The 22,153-nt window shown below is 40.3% G+C and overlaps 1 protein-coding gene across 1 annotated transcript; it reads right to left on the bottom strand.

Annotated features, from left to right (window-relative positions):
• Nucleotides 1–1,105: 1,105 nt before the first annotated feature.
• On the bottom strand, nucleotides 1,106–20,296 carry LOC104343803 (BPI fold-containing family C protein). The gene is made up of 15 exons (XM_086468549.1): nucleotides 20,194–20,296; nucleotides 17,837–17,948; nucleotides 15,568–15,696; nucleotides 12,498–12,653; nucleotides 11,727–11,790; nucleotides 11,579–11,639; nucleotides 9,999–10,090; nucleotides 8,225–8,398; nucleotides 7,211–7,264; nucleotides 6,096–6,266; nucleotides 5,411–5,478; nucleotides 3,958–4,000; nucleotides 2,838–2,904; nucleotides 1,730–1,806; nucleotides 1,106–1,183 (listed from the first exon to the last, which is right to left on the bottom strand). Exons 1-15 carry the CDS (start codon nucleotides 20,294–20,296, stop codon nucleotides 1,106–1,108), a joined length of 1,449 nt encoding a protein of 482 aa, XP_086324675.1.
• Between the last annotated feature and the right edge of the window lie 1,857 nt (nucleotides 20,297–22,153).

A 22,153-nucleotide genomic window follows, 5' to 3' on the forward strand; every position in this document is an offset into this window, starting at 1 on the left:
ACCTGGACAAGCTGGAGAAGTGAGCTGATAAAATTAACAAGAGCAAGTGTGAAGTCTTGCATCTGAGAGGGAATAACTCCCTGCAGCAGTACAAGCTGCTGGTTGATTAGAAAGGAGCTCTGCAGAAAAGGATCTGGGAGTCATAGTGGTCAACAAGTTGAACATAAGTCTGCATGTCCAGGTAAGTGATCCTTCCCCTCTATTTGACACTTGCATTTAGATTACTGTGTCCAGTTTGGGCTCCCCAGTATAGGAAGAATATTGAATTCTGGATCAGGTCCAGCAGGTACCACCAAGGGGGCTGGAGAATATCACCTGCAAGGAGAGTCTGAGAGATCAGGCCGGTTCCACTTGGAGAAGAGAGGGCTTGAAAGACCTTTCTGTTGTCTACAACTTTTTTATCAGAGAATACAGAGAAAATGAAGCCAGACTCTTCTTGGAAGTGTGTTGTGACAGGACAAAAGGCAACAGAAGAAGCTGGAACACAGGAAATACTTATTAGATATTAAGAAAAAAAATTTACTCTGGAGGTAGTTAAAAAGGGGAACAGGTTGCCTGGAGGCATTGTGGAACCTCCATTCTTGGAGGGGTTCAAGACTTGACTGGACACAGCCCTCAGCAACCTGATCTAATTAGTCCTGTTTTGAGCCAGGGTCTGGACTAGATGGCATGATCCTATAATTCTATGGTAATGCATTGGATTTTATAAATCTGTTCCCACTCTTGGTATCCAGTTACAAAGGGATAAATTGTTAAATTCTTAGAAAGAATAAGGTCTCGCTCCATACAAAAGTTTTGCTAATGCTAATGGAGATAAATTGAACAATGCCAGAACTGGTATCTGAAATTAATAAAGTGTGGTGGAAAGAACCAGTCACTCCTTCTCATCAGGCTGCAACAAGTTTTCTAAAGCATCAATAAAAAGTTCAGCTACACTCACTGTACTAAAAACCAACAGATTCAGTTTGTGAAAAGTAATTAATAAGTTTTACTAAAACATTAAAAATAGAGACAAAAAGCCATGCTTCTAATGTTATAGCATCTACTCCCTATAAGCCAACAGAAGGAAGACTACATTTTTCTCTTGTATAAAATTAAAGGGACATTAGGAGTGACTGTGAAGGTCCTCATCTCCTTCTTCCTCACGTTTGTAGTGAACATCAGTGGAAATCACCAGATGACCCTGAGGAAAGAAGAATATGTAAAATTAACTTAAATTTCGGACAGACATATTCAGGGTCAGTACTCTGGGACTAGATCCCATGGTAAGCCCCTCAGCAGGGCAGGAGACAAGAGTGGCTTTATGCCTCCTGACCTTTAGTTAACTTGAGGGTAGGAATGGGCTCTGACGTGAGTTAATACAACCCTCCAAAAGGCCGAGTAACTTACCACAGAGAACTCAGGTTGCATATGAGCTTCTTAGAGAACAGTCAGAGTAGTGAGGACTCACACACTCAGTGCTCCTAAGCCCTGCTGGGGATAGCAGAGCTGTCCTTGTGTCCCCGTGCTGGCACAGCCCAAAGGGCTTGTGGATGCTTTATAACCTACAACTGCTAGGGGTGGGGGGGTGGAGGGCTTGTTTTTGATCCAGGGTTTGGATTTTATATTCAGCGTATAGTTAAAGCTTTAGTATTAGCAACATTTAGAACTACCCGACACAGGAACACACACAAATGCACAGGTCTGAAAAAAGAAGCAATATTCTTTAACAAGAAATCAGGCTTCTCACCTTATTCATTTTTATTACAGGTCCAGTCAGGGTAGTGTGGGCCAAGTTAAGAAGAGGAAATCCTTTTCCTAGTTTATCTTCATAAAGGACAAATATAAATACATTTGAACGTAATAATAAAATGCTGTTCAGAAGCATCTTTCTCAAGGAACTCAATTTGTTATGCAATTCTATGATTTCCCTTTAATCAGCTGTCCTTGTGCCTCTCAAGGGAGCTATTATTCATACGAGCAAAAAACCCTGTGAAAAAGTTGCATACAAACCTCTTCCAACTGCTCAGCTGTCTGACACTGGGAGCTGACTGCCTTTGCTCCTCTCCAGATACTTGCCCCACAAAATCTGGTTTCTGCTGTTTCCCACTCTGACTTATTCTCCATCTTCCTTTTATTTTCTTGTCTACCTGACCCTCTAATCCTGTCTGTCCCTCTTATTCTCACCTATCCCTACTTTCCTGCACCAAGCCCCAGCTCTGTTCCTATTTGCTTTTCCAAACATCTGACTTTTGCATTGCTCCCTTTCATTCTCTCTCCTTTCTCCTCATCAGTAGCTCACTTCCTTCCTCAGCAGTCTCCTCACCTCTGTTTACCCCATAGGCACCTTCTGTACTCTTCCACCCGCTTCTTTCCACCTTCACCTCTTTCTTCATCATCCCTCACTCTCTGCATCCCACTGAGCTGATTTTCTACTTTGTCCTGCCTGTGGCAGCAGGTGAAGCACAAAGGCAGAGGGAGGTCATAAAGTTAGAGATGCTACCCTGAAGCTCCAAGATGCTTCTGCACTTGCCCAGTCTGGGCCGTTCTCTGGTCATAGCTTGAGTTTGTGTCAGGACAAGACTCAAGCATGTGTCAAATCTGCTGTCACGTAGCATCAGCAAAAAGGAAACCCAAGCCCAGTGTTTGGAAGGGAGCCAAGACTTGCTCTGTCCCAGCCCCTGATGCAGGTGACTAAGGGACCAGGACTGAAGTCCAGCACAGGGTGGACCTGTCCAGGTGTAGCTAAATGGACAGAAAACTTCCCAAAACACAGTCTTTAAAGCTGGGCACTCCCTTTTATGGTCTCAGTCTTGCTTTCCCACTAACTGTGCTCAGGAACTGGCCGCAATCCTTACCATTGATTACTGGAATCACTGCACTCTGTAAAGCGTTAGATAGAAAATTCTCCACCACTGATATCTCCTGTGAGAGGGAAAACACATTTGGTGATTATTTCCTGATGCCTATGGGATCGCAGCTAGACAGGGGAGATGGAGGGTTAGAACTGGAGTGACTTGCAAAAAGACCAGAACAGAGCTTGGCAGAGAAAATATCAGGTAAAAAAAGACCTTTTTTGGTTTAAGTTGCAGCTGAACAATGTAAAATACACGTGGCAAAGAGGTGTCCATTTTTCTTACAATAAGTTAAACTGAAGTTGTTGGGGTTTTTTTTCTTTATGTTAAGTATCAGGGTTGAACCTTAACTTTAGGGATGAAACCTGTTCAACCCCATTTCAGCTGCTAGAACTCAGTCCTCAGAAGTGAACTGTTCTTTGGGTGTCAAGAACTGCCCTATCCTGGTGCTCTGCCTTATGCCATGTGATTATTGTTATGTGATTAGTGTCCTCCTCCCTGCACTTAAAGACGTAGGGTGGGCTGAGCCGCTGCAGACTCGCACTGCCCATTTCTCAGTCTACAGTGAATGATCTAAGCAGTGGCATGGTGTTTCTTCTATTCCCTATTTTTGACTTCCCTTTTTATGATATTTGGTTGAAGTGATTCAAGATAATTTCTGAAACTGAGCTTCAGCCTGACTTCGTATTCCCTCCAACTGCTATGCCTACTCAATGCAGCTGTGAATTCAGGCTGGCTGTCAGAAACAGCTAGAAGAGGCGCTAGCCCCATGTCCGCCTTTGTGCTGCTGGATACAGAAGTGAGCAGAATCAACTAGGACGGCTTGCTAGGTCATGCAGACCCAAGCAGACATTTCTCTCTGTTTCAATTAAAGTTACACGGTAATATCTCCATAATATATGGAGCCTCTAATGAGAAAAAAAACCCCAACACTCCAAGAGGTATTTCCTCCTACTGGAAAGAAAAAGAAAAGCAGAGAATATACTATTTCAAAGCCAAAAGAGCACTGGCAGATGATATCCCTAAGACATCCCAAGAACCGCCCAGCTACAAGTTCAGATTAATTTCTTTTATCTCTGAAGGGCTCAGCTGCCTTTCCTAGGCACTGAAACCATCAACTTACCTCACAGAAGCCAAGAGTGGAGTGCAGCAGGAAGAGCTGGAGCCTGAGCAAAAGAAGTGAAAGAGGATTCACTAGGAAGGATGAAGGCATAAGTTACACATATTGCTTGAAGATTCATTTGTGGAATTTCATACTGATGTCATGCTGATTCACACATTTAACTTTGCCAAAGAGTCTTTGATTCCCAACAGCTTCTAATCAAAACTGGCACAATTACAAATGAGTTCTAGAGTCTCTAGAATTTTTCTGATACTAATCTCTTCCTACAGTCATGTGTAGTCCTGGGCTGAGACTATAAGACTTTGGGAATAAATTTTTTCTGGAATTGCCATTTCCTGCTATGGCTGAACTACACATTCCTCAAATGTTCATTATGATTTAAATAAACTCATACCCATTCCTAACCATTATGATTTCCTTTTTTCCACTGATGCCTGTAATGCATCCTCAGATCACTGTAAATATAATCCTGGGGAAAATTAATGTTTTGAAGAACAGAGCAACACATTTTTGTGTCAAAAGCTCTAAGTGAGTGGCACCATTACGTCTTAAACTTATACTGACAGGCTCTGATCACTCTAAGTCCTCTTTTCCTGTTAAAAAGGTCCAGTGACCAAAAGTAAGAAAAGGCTGCTTACATTTTTCTTCAGTGAAAATGTAATAGATTAAAAAATATCATATATTCTGGAATTCTGCCCCAACTTGGAGTATAGAGCTATCAAGAAGAAACACCGATGTAGGCTACTTGCTGAAAGTCTGTGCTTCTATCCACCTGGTACATGTAGGGAGAAACAGGCTGTAAACCCACCAGCTTGAAATGTGAATAAAATTTGTTGTAAGACAGCTGAGAACACCCATAACTGCAGGTAACCACAAAACCAGCAATATCTAAACAAATTCTAAAAAGCTCTGAGCTTTGTTTCAAACTACAGACACTCTTCTAGTCTCATTTGTTTGATGGCATGGTGTCTGCTGCTGCAGTATGTGCTATGCAGTCTCACTTTTCCCTTCCCCTCCTGTGAAGGCATACAAAGAGCTAGTTACAGTGGTCCAGTGCAGTGTTTGCACTCTGGCAGTTCTGTTTATGACGCTCAGGCATGGCATGGCAGCAACATTTAGAGGCTTTCAAATAAACTACTAAACTTCATTCCCCAACATCAGCACAGACTGAAACAGATGCCTTTAACATAACCAATAAATTGAACGTTTTCATCTGGAAAGGTATTTAACCTACAGAAAGAGCCAATATCATGTTGCACAGGAGAGATGGTTGTTCCACAATATTATTGTATTTCATCTGCAAGATTTAGATGAATCAGTCATCTTAGAGCCCCCGCGAGATAATTTTCTTTTTCTCATGGTGAAACAAGCACTGTCAGGCTGACACAAAGAAGTTCTGTTCTGTCCTAATGTTAGGATCATTAATGTTGCTTTCTGAATTTTCCTTGGTTACCTCTTCAGAAGTAATGAGATAATCAACTTCTGTCCGGTTACTGCCAAATTGACTCTGGTACTGGCTGTCTGCAGGGGAAAAAACAAAACAGTCTTCTGTGACTGTATACACAGATAGATACTGTCTCAGATACAAGCACAAATGCAATTGCTTCTGTGATTGGAAACACAATGTCTAAACTTTTTATTTGTCAATACATGTAGATAGTGAAACCATTTACAGATTTGCCGCTTTCTGCCAGCAACTGAGATTGCATGAGTGAGATGATAATACTGCCCTGATGACTTCTTATCATTAGGATCATTTAAGTCCTTGCATGGCTGACGCAATTGGTTCACTCTCAACCTAATGAAAAGATGTCTGGGGACACACTGAACTGTTTTATAACAAGTTAGGATGACTGGGCTTCAGATAATCATATTTTTTATACTAAAATTTATTCTTGAATAATCACTCAACCTCCCACATGGAAAAAAGCGCTATCACAAGTAGCTCTCTGCACCTCCCTATTAAATTCTGCAATATCTGGTACATGTTTCCTCCCTGTAGAATGCAACAGAACAGTATGCATATTTGCAGCAGACCAGTATATGCTATTTTAAGCTGATCTCTATGATTTACAAAGGACCTGGGAGATTACTGTGTGATTTATTCAGCCCCGGCACTTCTAGCTCATGTTACTTACTAGATTCCCTGTAAAGATGTACTGGGTGGTTGAATTTGGCAGAACAGCAAACACTTCTACACAGCCAGTGATCTGTAGCATGCATTTGTCTGCATTCAAACTGACCGCCGGCGGTGATGTAGCCATCAGCTTCAGCAGCACTGGGCACGCCGTCATGTAACTCAGAGCAATCTGTGGAATTTCAAAGAGGAAAAAAAGTGTTAAATGCAGAGTTAAGCTTTTCCTAAGCTATAGTTTCTGTGGCTGCATTATAATGAGGTACTATATACCAACAGTTTTGTTAAATAACCTATATTAAAAATACTTCATTTTAACTACATAGCATATACTCTGAGTTTCAGAGACCATAAAACAAATGACGTTTTACACCCTGATATCGAACTTATAAAGAGAAATGATTTAAAGGTTGCTCCTGAAAAATGTATTTCAAGAGGAGGGGATTAGCACTGTGTGTTAAAGAAATGGGGGAAATAAGTAATTCCAGTATGAAAAAAATTAATGACCCTGACAATATAAAGAATTTGGAAAAGAGGCAGCCTTCCAAAAGATCCAATCTTTTGAAAAATAGAGAAACTCTTAGAGGACAAAGCTTTAGTTTGCAATGCCACAGATTCCAAATGTCATAATTTTATAGTAAATGCCATATTAGGGATTTTTAAAGCATCTCATAATATCTTAATTTCTTGCATCACATTTTTTAAACTTAACTACTTATGACTATTACTTTCCATTGTATATAACCTCCAGTAGTCATAATCCAGGTATCTTTGCAGAGAGAAGTAAGGCCACCAATAGCAGAGATATCATTACCTTGAACAGGAATAAAAGGGGACTGATCTCACAGATGTCTACCACTTAGTCTTTATAAAGTTTTCAGAGACTGAGAGCAAATCCAGCTCTTAGAGGGATAGAGAACAACTGAAGAGCAGTGTGATACAGTTAGGAAGAACATAGAGTTAGGATGGGCTAGACAGGTATGTTTGAATCTTGCACTAATCATAAACCAGCTCAGTTTTCTTGTCTCCTCCAAACTTTTGCCAATAAGCTAGTACACAGATAAAGAATCATTAGCTACTGGTCTTTCTTAAAAGGTCTGTACAACTAAAAGTACCCACCTCAGGAACAAAATCTTTGAATAAGGTGGTGTTTAGGTTAAAAGTTGTAGCAAGCTGTAAACAAACGAAATAAATTAGATCATTATATCAGCTTCAAAATTAGGTTTTCCTTGGGCGGGGGGGGAAAGTACTGTTTACTTTAGTTTTAGATAATCCATGTTTTGATTTAGTATTTCCTTGCCCTAGAATGGTTCCTAGGGAACGCACAGTGCTCTGTGGGACAGAAGAGAGATTTCTCATGGACATGTTTCAGTAGCATGTACTAGTGAACAAGCACTATTCTTTGAAAGAACAGACATGTCATCCTGATCACTTCCTGACTTTGGGACTTTCTTAGATGAAATATACTGAATTTGTCAGATGCAGGACTCAAAAATCTCATTTGCCCTTTTGCTGCTGATCACTGTGATGATGTCTGTCCGTGCCATTTGTGTCACCAATTTTTATAAAGACCCTCTTAGCAGTGTTTCAGTTAGCAAAACTTCTTGGAAACTCTGACTACTAATGGCCAGTGTGGAAACAGCATTTCTGAGACAAGTCTTGTATGTTCTTTTCCCACAGTTGAAAGCTTAGTATCCTTGTACCTGCTTCTTGCCTCATTTTGCTGCTCTGTTGTTTATTCTAGCTCTCAACATAGCCAATACATTGGTTGTGGGCCTCTATGCAGAAAGCTGTGGCTTCGGTACACTTTTTGCTGTCTTGCCCTTTCATTTCCTATGTAGAATCCATGCAGAGAAGAGCTTTTTTTTATTATTCTTTCTGCCACTCCTCGCACACCAACTCTGTGATGTTCCTATCTGTCATTTCTTGCCTAGACCTGCCTAGAAGTTCAGAATTAGGTCCGAGGGAGACTTTTCACTATTTTAAATGATGACATACAGAACGAATCCCTCCTACAAGCGGTAGAAGTGTGACCCAAATCCGTGTGAAATGCAAATGTAATGCGTTAATCTCCTTTGCTGACTATCCATACTGCTGATATTTGTAATTCTATTACATGCAAATTACACTTACCTCTTTGGAGATGGTGATGTTAAAGGCCCCTGCTCTGTAGTAAGCCAGTGAAGCAGACTTAAGAAAATAACTGGAGACTCCCAGGTTTAGCATGGAATCACCCTGGTTTGGGAGAGCAAACGGAGCTGGCACAAAGGGAGGGTCGGTGTGATTTCCTACTGGATAGACTGTGCCCTGCAAAGAGTCATTATCGAGTATTTCTAGTTGTAAATATTTGTATCTGTCAGAATGCATTAGCAGTGGTTGAACAGAATGAATTCTTCCTAGCCTGAAGAAAAGCTTGACATTAAAGAAAACCTGAAGTAAGCTAATAAGTTTGTGCTATGTCCTGAAAATCATCAAATCTAGGCTCTTCTGAAAAAATACAGGACTCGCAGAGAAAATCTGGCCTCCATCCTTTCAAAGTTTGAATTTGAGCATTCTAGTGAGTATTCTGAACTGCGGCTATGAGACACACACACACAAATCCTTTGGACCACAGTTTTCTTTCTCTTGTGGCAAAGACACATCTGTTAATTTAATTATAAGGGTGACATTTCAAGAAAATCTACAGGCACACCCCAAAAGCACTGGAAGTTGCTCAGGACAGGGACACAAAGGAGCCTTTTATACCACCTAACTCAGCCCTGGTCCAGCTGCCAGTCCTCCAAGACCTAGTTTGGGTGCTGCACAGGTGTGGGACCTTGGTTTAGTTATACTAAGAAAATAATTCTTAAAATGTGAGAAGGTATGTGAGCTCAGGCCATGCAGGACAAGAAAAGTAAGAACAGACAGTAAGTAGTGTAATTACTAACACTGCAATGGTTAGTAGCTGAAAGATTCACAGGAAAAATACTGACATGGAAAGGTATAAAACCCTAAGAAAAAAGTTGAGAGTTGGAAGATAGCAACTCATAACCATCAAGAATCAGCCTGTTCCAAGGAGCACTGAAGGCCAGTAATTTCCTTAACTGATTAACATGTGACTTACAAGGACTCATCCAGTATCCCATCCAGTATCAGGGTGTCAGCATGTGAAAGCTTAGCCTCCAAGTTCTAGTTAGCTATAGTAGCTGATAAATAATTGCTTACTACTTTTAAGTTATGCTGCAGAGTGTTTTTTGTGGGTGGTAGAAGTTGCTTGAACAAAATAACCACAAGGGAGAGTTTCAACCACAGCTCTAGCACATCTTTCTCGACTGAAGTCAGTTCTGAGAGCCATGTGGATGCTCCAAATTACAAGGACTGTTGAAGCTGCTGGAAAGGCTGGGCATTGCTGAGAATTCTCTTGTCCACAAAGGTGAAAAATAGATAAGAAAGGAACTGCTGTGAGCTGCTCAAGGACTGTCTGGGAGAAGTCTTTCTTTTTGGTGTGACCTGTACATATACAAGATGCTGAGTCTTCTCAAAACAAATGCTTTGGATTGCAATCACATGGGTAGCCATCATGGATTATGTATCACCGGTAACAGGCGAAGACCAAGCAGTAGTGGAAGAGCTGTGTATCTAAGGAACACATTTTATGCCGTTTATAAAGCACCTCTGAAGGGTTTCAACTCTGAAACAATTTAATTCTAAATAATAGCTTTGGTTAATTAACAAATGCAGTTAATTTATTAAATAAACAATCATATCTGGTTTCCAAAATAGCTCTTGACCAAAACGTCCAAATGTCTTATTGCTTTTCCAATCAAATATCGGAAAGGCTGAGTAAGACTGTAGTGAAAGAAAATGAATCAACACAAAAGAGAACCAGGAAATCTTAGAAAGCACACTGATATTAAAGACAAATTACCTTCAAATCCAAGTTAATGTGTGATTTGAAGACTGCTGGAGAACTAACTAGGGAATAGTCTATTTGTGCAAAGGCATCAATCTGGCTTAAGACTAGAAGAATGATGGACAAAAACAAAACAGCCGTTATTACAAAAACATATGACAAACAGCTATTATTCAGTTAAAGGCAAAGACATTATAGAAATGATGAATCTGAAGAAGAAGAATGGTGGGAGAAGGAAGAAGAAGAAGAAGAAAAACAACTTGTTATAAGGGAAAAAGTGAGAGTATTCCTTCTGGAAAAGTCACCGATTCCTCCTGCTTTAGGGCTTGTTCTCCTGTTGTTCACAACTGAATACACACCTCAAATCTCTCCCATGCAGTGAAAGGAAGAGCATCCAGGGCAGAGTCCCCTTTTCTGTTACGTGTTAGCACAGGAGAACTAAACACTCCTATTTGATTAGTGAAATACTGGTAAATACTACTAAATACCTCGTAAGATGACATTTGTGCATTGTTGCGCATATCAGTGTTGAAGACAAGGGACGTTGGTTCACAACAATAAAGGGCACTTTACCAGACAATAAGATGGAAGACTTTTTCTGAAAGGCGCTCCCATGCAACTTCAGTCTGATTGCTATTTTTGATTGGACTGTAAGGTCTGTTCATACCGTATAAAAATCAGATGGGTTTAAAGAAAAATGGTGAATTCACACAGAGATTATGAACTCCTCAACATGACAGCACAGCTTGGAGTTCCCTTGAGCCTCAAGTGTTTAGGTATGTGCTGCATAAGAAAATGTTCTTGATGACCATGATTTTTAGTAATATTTGCCACTGCTTGGCACATGGCAGGTATAGGCCATTTTAGGAAAAATAAAACTCTACTTACTCTGCTTCTGAATAGCAGAGCATATAATGGAAATATTCACAATGCAAAGTGAAGAGTGGAAACCAACTCTGAATTATATGACTTAAGTGCATTAGATGAATTTGAATTGGCAAAAACTACAAATATTTTTAGTCTTGGAAAACACCACCAACAACAAAAAAGCAAAGTGGAATTGATTATAGAAGTGAAAATCTTATATATATGGTTTTTGGAAACAGATATCTATTGTCTTCATGTCTCTGCAAGAGTGACACAGGAATTGTTACTGGTGTGAAGAGAAGCATGCTTCATATGACACTGTTGCAGCATCTTGTTATCTCACTGAGCTCAAGTGCAAAACAAGATGTGCTAAGTTTACAAGATCTTTCAGGGATGTTTGCTAGCTCTTTAGCTGATTACTGCTAACTCAGGTTTTCTTATGTCCATAGTACCAAGAGCACAAACAATCAGCATGAACAGGTTCATCTCAAAAATCTAAGGAAATAACATAGGTCAGATACTACTCACTGAAAGATCACAGGTGACCTGCTATGAACACGGAAGAAATCTGAGTATTGTGTATAAGGTGTGTGCAAGAGATTTCTAGGGTGGACTCCTTCACATTTTTTTGTACTGTGAACACAGGAATGGTTTGGAATCTAATAAAAAATGCTACAATTTGAGCACTATGAAAATTATTTAACAAAAAGCTGTTACTGACAACTCACCCTTATGCTTTCTTAGCTGTGCATCCATCATTTGGATTTTGTATTTGATATTTAAGCACAGCTATATGAAAAGAGAGACAAGTCAGTAATGTAAGGGCTGTATTTCAACTCCTCCCTTCACTAGCTGAAACCATCTTTGCAAACTCACATTTTCATCCAATTTGGTGTGAATGGGCTTCTCAAGGAAACCAGACAGAAAGCTGTAGATCCAGCTGGAGAAAAGGAAATGAATACAATGACTTTTTACCATGGATTGAAATCTTTGAAACATAAAATCTGGCAGACGAGGATGTTGATGTCATTTATATTAGCGAGACACGATTACAGCAGTATTGGCAGACTGTGCAGTTGACTGTTTTTATTAATTTGTGAGTCTCAGGTAAATGCTAGGGGTTCTCAGTCTCACAAGAGCTATTTAGAAGGCAATCTGCAAAGTAGTAAATGTTCATGTTAACATGTTGCTAATCAATTAGCCGCATCTTGTCTTTGAGTGAGACAAAAAAAATTTCTAGAAAATCAAAATGAAGAGAACGACAAGCATTGTTTCATACCCTCTTTTGAAAGTTTTATTCTGAAATTGTAGGTCAGCTTGTCAAAAGGCATAATCAGTCTAGACCACCTCCATATCTGCAAACCTCCATTTACAATCTTGTATTCTTTAATATGCCTAAATGGCATTTTTTTCATATGCAGTATGTTTTGTCAGCTCATTGGTCGGCACATGCACAAATAAGCGTAGATTAACTGCACTTCACACACTCAGCACAGGAGCCTAGTTTTTGAAAACAGACTTCTAAAAATCTGTTTTCATGGCCTTCAATAGTTAGTCATAGCCTGTAACTGGCCATTTGAAAAGTGGCCTTTATGTTATAAACCCTGCTATCTCCCATGGAATAATTAGAAAATCTACTGTACATACCTAGATCCTCCATTCAACTTGACTTTTACACTACCAATGCTCAGCTGGCAATTGTGCAGCAACATGGACAAGCGGCCTGTGCTGTCCCTTGACACTTTGAAGATAACTGCAATAAACAGTCCTGAGATGGACACAGTAATTCCTCCTTGGTCTTTGCTGCTCAGAGAAAAAAAAAACAAACTCAGTCAAGGAAACATCTGCTTTAAGGGAAAAACTTAAGGAATTACCTGTAAATCAAGTTTGAAAGGACTTTTTGCTTTTATAATTTAGAATGAAGAATGGGTTTTCTGGGGATTAAAGTAGATTAGGAACATGCATAGTATTCAAAACCAGATTATACGCATGAGGTTCCAGGACATGAATTTTCCAGTGTTGTGCAGGATTTGACAAGTCTGCAAAAACGTGACAATTTCACAGCAACACAAGACATTCTAGTCCTTCATGACAGATCACCCTGAAGGCCTCCGGGACTGCAGCAGCAGAAGCCAGTTAGCTAATAAATATACAACCCAGTGGTTCTCCACTTTGCATTTATTCCATTTCCCTCTTTTCTGTAGCAATTTTCAATAATCCTTTAAAATGTATACATTCCTCCATTCTTTGTCCTGCCCCAAACCTATTCATTCTGTCTCCTTTCAGTAAATATCCCCTCTAAGACCCCACCAAAACTATCCTTATACCTAACTTCCAGCAAATTTAGGTATTAGGACTATGGTTAGGAGTTCTATAAGCTGTAGACCAACAAGCAGGATACAGAGAACTGAATGGATGTTAGAATAGCCTTATAAAAACCTCATTTACCATAACAGAACTGACACCGAAGGCATCACTTTTCACACTCTCATCCCGATTACTCAGGATTCTTTTCCTGGGCATTACTGCAGTGGCTGCACCACACTATGGAGAAAGCCCAGCCCAATATGAAGCTCAAACCATGAGTCTCTCAGCTTTCCTCTTTATTTTTCAGGCTAAGCAAAAATCCTGGGAAAGATGTTGCAATCCTGAAAGATTAATCTTAACCCAGACCCAAACCATAGACTACCCCTGACTAAACCAGTGAGTAGTATTGCCAGTCACAAGGTCCCTCCTACCACCACTACCCTTCTCAACACCACCTTTCAGTCTGTATATGTGCACTAAGTGGCTATCTGGAGGAAGCACCACTGAGGTGAGACCCTCATTTTACAGTCCCTAACCAAACCCCCATTCCACAAGCCATTATAGGAAAAACATTTTTCAAGGAGGGTTGTGCAGCATTGGGACAGGTTACATGGAGAGGTTGGGTATCACCACCCTTGGCTAAACACCACCACTAGACAGATGACCTGATCTAGTCTGGTGACAGTTTTGAGCAGAAGGTTGGACAAAACGACTTCCAGAGATCCTTTCAACTTAGGTTTACCCGTCCTTCAGTGACAGGGACCATCGCAAAAGGTTCTCAGCCCTCCTCCTCCTTTTCAGGGCTGCTTGGGAGATGCGGAGAAGCCCAGCTGCTTAGGTTCTCTGTTCCTGCACCCTTATATCTGCTCTCCTTCAGGAGGAATCCTGATTCACTGGGGTAGTGTCTCAGGTCCAGGGCTCCAGGAGCAAAGAGCATGCCAGGGGATTTTGTGACTGGCAGAATGCTCTGGGACAGGGTGGAGAGGAGGGCTACAGAGATGAAAATGCATGGATGACACTATCACAACTAAAAAACTGTGATAAGACCTATCTTACTGATCCTGGAAAAAGCCCAGGAGGGGTGGGTTGTCAATGATCTCCCTTGGAAAGCTCATTTTCAGCTGCCTCGTCTTAGTCTGCTACGCTGAAAGCAACATGTAGGACTAGGGAATGGAGAGGAAGAAGAGTAGGGCATATTCGGGATCTGTCTAAACCTACAGCCATTCACAAAACATCATATTGAACAGAGCAGCACAGATTGTTCCTTCTGCCCGTCAAAAAGGCAAGAAAAACACTTCACCCCCTGAACTCTGTCAAAGTTGGTTTTGAACACCTCCACCATGATCTGCCCTGCCAAATCCTGCATACCAGCTCCCTGCTTCCCTTGCTGTCCGTGAAGCCTTTGGAGTTTCATGCATCCGGGGTCTCTCCAGATTATGGCTAGATCCTTATCCTTCAGCAAGAGGGAGGATGGCTTCGTGTTTGGGAACAGCTGATTTGCCCTGCTGAACACAGTATCCTTTGCCCACTGTTGGGGGCACAGTGACAGCAGCTTCCAGCCACCAGTACTGAGAATGAACGCAGAACTGTATGTCCGTGCTCCTTTGAAATCTGGACATGCTGTGAAACTGGCAGCCTGGTGATCCATCTTGCTGTACTATCTGACTTGCAAATAGAGCAATGCCTATCGCTGTCACCAGTTACTCCATTAACCCAAATTGTAGAGATTAGCACCTCGGAAACTTTTCTGATATCCCAGAAGTTTTAGCCCTCCTCCTGCCCCCAAGAAAAACTAGAATATTATATTAAAATTCTACAGCAAAAATGCTGAGATAAAAAAGTGGAAAAATCAGTATGCAATCATGTTATTAAAGACAATCTCATACAGCACAAGCTCATGATGCTAAGTCAGTTTTCCATAGCAACCTGAATTCTGGAGTTTCTGAAGTTCTGAATGTTTGGCATTATGACAGTGCCCTTCCTTTAATAGGAGCACTTTGGAAGACAACATACATTGTACCAGCAAATAGATAATTAGCCACAGAATCAATCTTCCAGTTATACTGTACAAAGAAAGCAATAAATGAGGCCATTGCAAACTCTGTGATCCTGAATAGTCATGTAATATCATGTAATATACAGTCTGGACAAATTGAGCATGCTAGCAGACGATCTGACCTGATACTTCCCAGAGACAGCCTGTGTGGCAGCATAATTAAAAAAAAAAAAAAAAAGCATTAGTTGGCAGGGGATGTTTCCTTCTTAAGAATTTTATTCAAATAGATTGTTAATTGATAAAGCATATCTGACCTCAAAATTCATAATTACCAAGAACATTTCTTAATTCCATTTGCAATCCTTCTCCCAGAACCACCCCCCTCCCACCTGCATCTCTCTGTGCAATACTTACAGCAGCCATGTGTTCATTCTCCAGTCTGCACTGATCGTAGCAGAAGCATGTGCCACTGACAGACTAATGCCAGTGCCAGGAATAAAGGAAGCAGAAGTTTCTGGGAAATCTACAGCATTAATTCTGAGCCTACAGAATACAGAAAGGGGAATATTGGACTGCATGTCAAAAGAGCAAGAAGGACTTCTGATCACTGAAAACCCTTCTGCTATAAAAGGCAAAGTCTATGCTTTCGTAAAAGAATTTCTCAGAAATCACTGGCCCTTATATATTGCAGGAAAGAAAACCACTTGTAGAATTACACTTAGTAGCATCCTTGGAAAAAGAATCCTTGATACCTGACCTGGCAAAAAAGGATGCCTGGCCAGAACAAAAACTTCCCTTTGGGAGAAAAACAAACTCCTTGAAGTGAAATGTGGTTGCTAGGGGAAAATAAGTCTGTGTGTTAAATCCAGATGCTACATCTATAAATAAATCCAGGTTGCCTGAATGTTAGTATTTGCTGAAGAACATCGAAGTTTCTCTTTCCACATTCTGCTCCCTTGCCTCTCAAAAGGCCATGGAGAGGATCCTTTTTTTTTAAACAAAATCTTACTTCAAGATTTCCCTGCCAAAACAAATGTTTCTGATACTCAAGGGTATTGTCTTGCAAATGGGTGCGTTGAATTGAGCTGAACATTGTAAAGATATCAGCTGTAATCTTATCATGTAGTATACATTCCTCATTGTTTCCTGGTATCTGGCAGAGATCTCTGAAACAACTGCCTTTAATCTACTTTCTCCGGGGCAGAAGGCACCAGCTACTTTTAGTTAAAATGACTATAATTTTCCAATAACATCTTGGGCAGCAGTATGGCTGTCTTTAGTAATCTTGTTTGCAGTGAGCTAAAATCAGATTATCCACTGGGAAGATGGCCAATTTCAAGAACTATGGTTGGGAGAATGAATTGGGGTTTTGAAGATCATATAATTTAGGTTGAAATGGGACTTCAGGAGATTTTCTGGTTTAACCTCCTATTCAAAGCTCGGCCAACTCAGGGGCCCTAACCACTCGAATGTTGAACACCTCCAAGGATGGAGATTTCCCATCTTCTTTGGGCCTTTGTTCTGGTGCTCCCTAACATTATTTCCTAACTTCTAATCAGAACTTTTCTTGACATAACTTACGTCTGTTGCTCATGGTGCTTTCACTGTATACCTCCAGGAAGAATCTGGCTCCATATTCTCTATAATCACCACCCAGCAGACAGTGGAAGACATGCAGTAAGACATACGCACCTCCACCCCCAGAGACTCTTCTCCAGACTGCCCAAACACAGCTCTCAGATGCGCAGGAAATAAGGTTTTAAGGATGGTATAATACAATGCAGGCTGCTGGAAAGCAGGCGCTCAGGAAAATATTAGGTACAGACAAAGGACGTAGGCCCTATCCAGAAGAAAGTACACGAAATCTCCCAGATTGGTATTCCTTGCTCTGGGTAATTTGTAAGGAAAAGGAAGTAAAGTGCTACTGAGTACCAGAGCTTAGCTCAATAGTAATATTAAAAGACCAGAAGTTTCTGGTTTTCTGTTTATAGACTATTGGAAAAGCTTTAACTGGAAGATGGGATTGAAGGCTGTAGAAAACCCTCTTGTATTAGTCTCCTTATTTGGAGAAATAACAGGAAACTATATAAACCTGTTTTTCTATTGGCTGCTCCTGGGTACAGTGATTTTCCTCAGCTGGAAAGAGGTATTGAGCCCTGTCCAATCAAAATGCTGATTTACCGTTGTAAATCCATACAAAAAGATTCTGTAAAAGCCATCTTCTTGCCACGACAGCCTAGATACAACCTTTCCCCGCCCACATTTTCATCTTATCCCTTTGTCGGGCTTTTTCTCATCAAACACACACAAATTACTTTCACTGCTACAGGTCCTTCATAATAGCAGATTTTTAATAACACTCATTCTTCCCTCTTTCCCACTCACTTCCCCTGCTGTGTCATAGCCATGCTTACACCTGCCTCGCCTCAAACTCCAGACAAATCAATTAAAAAAAGCAGCCAAAGCGCTCCTTCAGAAGCTTTCTAAAGCTCATCTCTGAGTGTGGTAGAAGGAAGTACTTATAAAAAAAAAAATCAGTGTTTGGGCAGTAAGAGCAGAGTTAGATGCACCGTTAACATTTTACACTGAACAAAAAAAAAATGGCTGCATAATTATTACTATGCAGTAACAACACAAAAAGATGTTTCATCCTAAAACTTTGAAATGTATTGCCTTTACTCACCTTGAAATTACATAGTTGACCTTAACAACTGAGAAACTCTCCTGCCCACTCCAACTTGGGAAGGTCTCTTTCAAAACTGCCTGCTTCAGGAGCTCCATCCCAATCCTCCTGCCTACAAGGGGACAGAGGAAAGCACATGCCTTGCAGATTGGATTCAGGCAACCAAATATACAGCCAAATAATTTAATCACTTCTAAAATAGTTATAAAAACCTCAGATTCTTAAACCCTTACCTAGACTCCTTCCAACTACTTATACACTCATTTATAACTTCTATTAGCTTCACATACGAATCATTTAACCAAGATCATCTTGTCTCCAAATTGTATTTTATATTCTAGAACTCTTGTCAGGTTTCTGAAACTGTTATACTTCCTTCTCTTCATTCACAATGTGGATAGTGCTGGGAAATGCTTGGTCATCACCTTTACCTCAGACTGTCTCACACCTGTTCAATGAAAAAGCCAGTTAAGAAGTAGCAAGATGACTTCTACATACAGTGTTTATTTATGGAAAAACTGTGATATATGCATCTGGAGTGCTGGTATGTCAAATGCGGAACTATCTATCTGGATTGTTGCTTGTGTACAGGAAGTTGTTTGAGGTTTAAATACAATCCTTTTAAATGTTTTCTTCCCATTTTTTTCAGAGTATGTATGTTTTGCCACTGCACCTCATCCATTACAGCATGCTGCAGATCTCTGACTTATTTGCTTACCTTCTCGCCTTGCTTTAAGGAATCCCTACTTTCTTGAATGCTTCAATGCTACTTGTGCATTGATAATACAGACCCAATCCATCTTTAAATTCCAAATTCCTTGTGTCTTCCTTCTTTTTGCTCATCTTTGATGAAGACACTGCTAAAACTTTAATAGTGAATGATGTCCTGCTTTCAAATATTTTTAGCACAAGTTTTTTAGCTCTTGGCCTCACAGTTGCTGAATACAAATACAAAAATATCTATTTTTTTCTTCTCCAGACTTCAGTGTATTAAAACAGCAAAGAATTGAAATCAATGATAGCTCAACACTGGAATATCTTTTTATAAAATGCATCTTCTATGAAGGAGAGGTAAGTTATCATTGCCTGGGAATTCCTGCCTCCAAAGCAAAATATGGGCTCTGACTGAAATAACTTAAAGACCTCATGGTTCTTGCAGCAGGCAAGGAGGGTGCAGGCAGGATCTGTTGCCTCAGCCTTCAAATCTCATATTATGGGAAAAGACACGACAGGCACCATGCTCTTCAAATACAAGAAATACCTTTGGGAGGTGCACTGTTAACGTCTGTTCTTACTACTAATGCAGGGGTGTACAAACTTAGTCTGTTTGTTCAGCACTTCAAGGCCGTGCTGAATGTCACAAAAACTGCCGGGCTCACACTAATGCCAGGCTGAATTCTCATTTCTAAAGCCATGAGAGATCCTAGGGAGTGATTTCTCCTGGTATGTCATAAAAAGATATGGAGATCAGTCCTGTTTTGGGTGACTGATGTTTGCCCTGCACTTCTCAACTCCTCAAAAGCCTTTAAAACAATGCTCATACAGAGAAATAAGTGGACCTGATCCTTGCTTTCATCTTGAAGGCACAAACCCTGAGCTTCTATTCATCTCACAAGTCCATTGTTTACCTGTCAGCACGTTCAGTACATAAATGACAATTAATCCTTAGCATGACCCAGCCTTTGTTGAATTTGTGCCTTGTTAACCTTTAGTATTAATATTAATTCTGCAAACAATTGAAATTATACTGCTTGCCCTCCACACCCATGGAATAAGTCTTAGGTAAGAGACAGTGAAAGTTAGCATGAATAGAAAGAGTAAGGACAACATATCGTGGAACTAGCTGATATTCTGTTAAAAGGGCAGAATCATGGCAGGCAGTTACTAGATTTTTTTGAAAGAATGGCACATACAGATGCTATCCGTATTCCTTCATGCCAAATGGAGGAATGAGAGCAAAGATGTGCAGCTGTTCCAAAATGGTAAGCTTTTTTCCCAATTATGTCTTCTCATCTTCAATTAAATATCACACTTGCAATCAGGTTTTTGACACTTTTAGAAAAGGAGCAATTATATGACCATCTCATTCTGTTTCTAAGAAAGTAGATTGATATGAGGGATGTAGTAGAAACACTGTTGGACTGTAGGAGAACACAATCACCAATGCAAGCCTGGGGTGCACAAAAAGGAGTAAGTGAGAGAAGAGACAAAGGGTGTTCCTAGTGTGAGGTGACAAAAGGAATTTTTTCTATTTCACTATTTAAGGAGTTTGTTTCTACATTACACCTCTATTAAGGAACTATATTCTGTACATAGAGTATTTATCATAAATTAACTTCTGGCAATGTTAGACATACCGTAGTCCAGCCCCTTCTGAGTAATCCTCACTTTAAGACCAGGATTAGCCTCAAGCTGCATGGACAGCCAACACAGCAGGAACGAATACCATGTCTTCAGCATCTTCTCACCTTTGTCACAGGGACCTGTTAGCAACATTTATGATGCAAATGTGATCATAAATGATGCATACTATGAGTTGCAAAAAGTCTGTATCCATCACTTCCCTCAATGAAACTGGGACAAGAGTGGACAGTCAAGATAGGTTTAGAAAACAGTTTTACTGCATTAAGCAGTCAAAGTGGGAGCAGACACAGATTTCTGATTACTTGCATAGCACTTCAGCACACATTAGCTGTTGGTGAGACTGAATGGTTCTGCTCCACTGCTCTCTGCTTTCCCCACACTCATGCTTTGGCTGGTTTATTTTACCATCTGTCCTATCTCCTGCAGAGCGAACATGACAGAGCAATCCCAGACAAGGAGGAGCAGGTCTGTCCTCCTACAGAACAAGACCCTTTCTATATACACACCCCCTCGGATACGCTGGATTTGTGAGCTGAAAAATTCTTTAGCTAAATCAGCTGGTCTAATAAAATACAGTAGGCCTCCCTACAAAACTTGCGTCCCTGTTACACGCAAACCTCTGACTTAATCCAAACACTGATACATGAGATCAACTAAGTCAGGTCACACGAGAAGGGAATGCAAGGGTGGTAAACTCAAAGCGCACATGAGAATTACATGGTGATCACAGGGGAGTAGTGAAGGGCGGCCTGGCATGAGCCTGCAGCACAATGTCTTCGAGTGCAAAGCAAGACTGTGAGCCACTGCGTGGTGGGACATAATCATATGAGATTCACAGAAGCTGCAAAAGATTATTTCTTTCTGTTACACTTTCCTAGTACAAAAGTAAGGTTTCTTTGTTCAAAATTCTTGCATTCATCCTGATTTTCACTACCAATGACAGCCACTGCTCAAATTCTTAGAAATAACAATACTGTTTCTCAAGACAACTTCAAGTCTTCTCAGTGCTGCATTAGGAAAGTGTTTATTAGGGACCTATAGTAACTTTACTCTGGCCTTACCACTAAGGGGAGCGGCATGTCCTTTTCTAACATGTCTGACTGTGATCATGGTACCTGCCTATGTATAAAACCATGCAAATTAATAAGTAGAAAAAAGGTCTTGCTAGTTTCCCATGTATCCCAGCCTATAAAGTCATTCCTGAATTTCTAATAAGTACCATATTGTGTTGGACAATTTATTCCATAATCCAACAGAAAACATAAAAACTCACTTAAAAAAACCCACAAACCCTTCCCTCCACCAAAAAAAAAAACCCAAACCCACCACCCTTTGGTAGTCTTACTTCTGTGTTGAAATTAGTATTTCCAGGTCAGACTTTAAATGGTTGCAAATCCAAGATCTACCCTGTACCTCATAAAATACTGCTCTTCAGTGGATTTCTGAACTATAAGACAGACAAAATGCGTTATTGGTATCACCCTGATACCAGTTCTCTGAGGAATCCTTACAAAGTAACCCCAAGATACCATGCAAGAAAAAGTGGTTTCAGGGAAAAAAAACATTCTGAAAACATAATCCACATTGTGACAAATTTTGGAAATCCCCTTTTAATTGGTTGTTCCATCTCTAGTTCTTATGCCTTTTTGGTTTTCTCTATTTTAAGTAACTCAAAATAAATAATTACATTAAGGTAGCAATGTTATGTTACACACAGCTGGAGTCACAAATCTTTTCCAAAAACTTTTTCCAAAAAGCATCCTAGCTTTTCCTGCAAACATGCCACTTTCTATCCTGATTATTAAGGGTCAATTTAAAACCAATATAAAACCAGAACGACAGATTTTTTTCAATCATTAAAGAATACAGATATTTACTAGGTATTTATCTAGCAGGATTGCTAGAAGCATTGATGTGGGTGAGGTACCTCATTCTCATTGAATTTCACTTCCA

Source organism: Leptosomus discolor, chromosome 1 (assembly GCF_034619465.1).
Source record: "Leptosomus discolor isolate bLepDis1 chromosome 1, bLepDis1.hap2, whole genome shotgun sequence".
In the NCBI taxonomy this organism is placed as follows: Eukaryota; Metazoa; Chordata; class Aves; order Leptosomiformes; family Leptosomidae; genus Leptosomus; species Leptosomus discolor.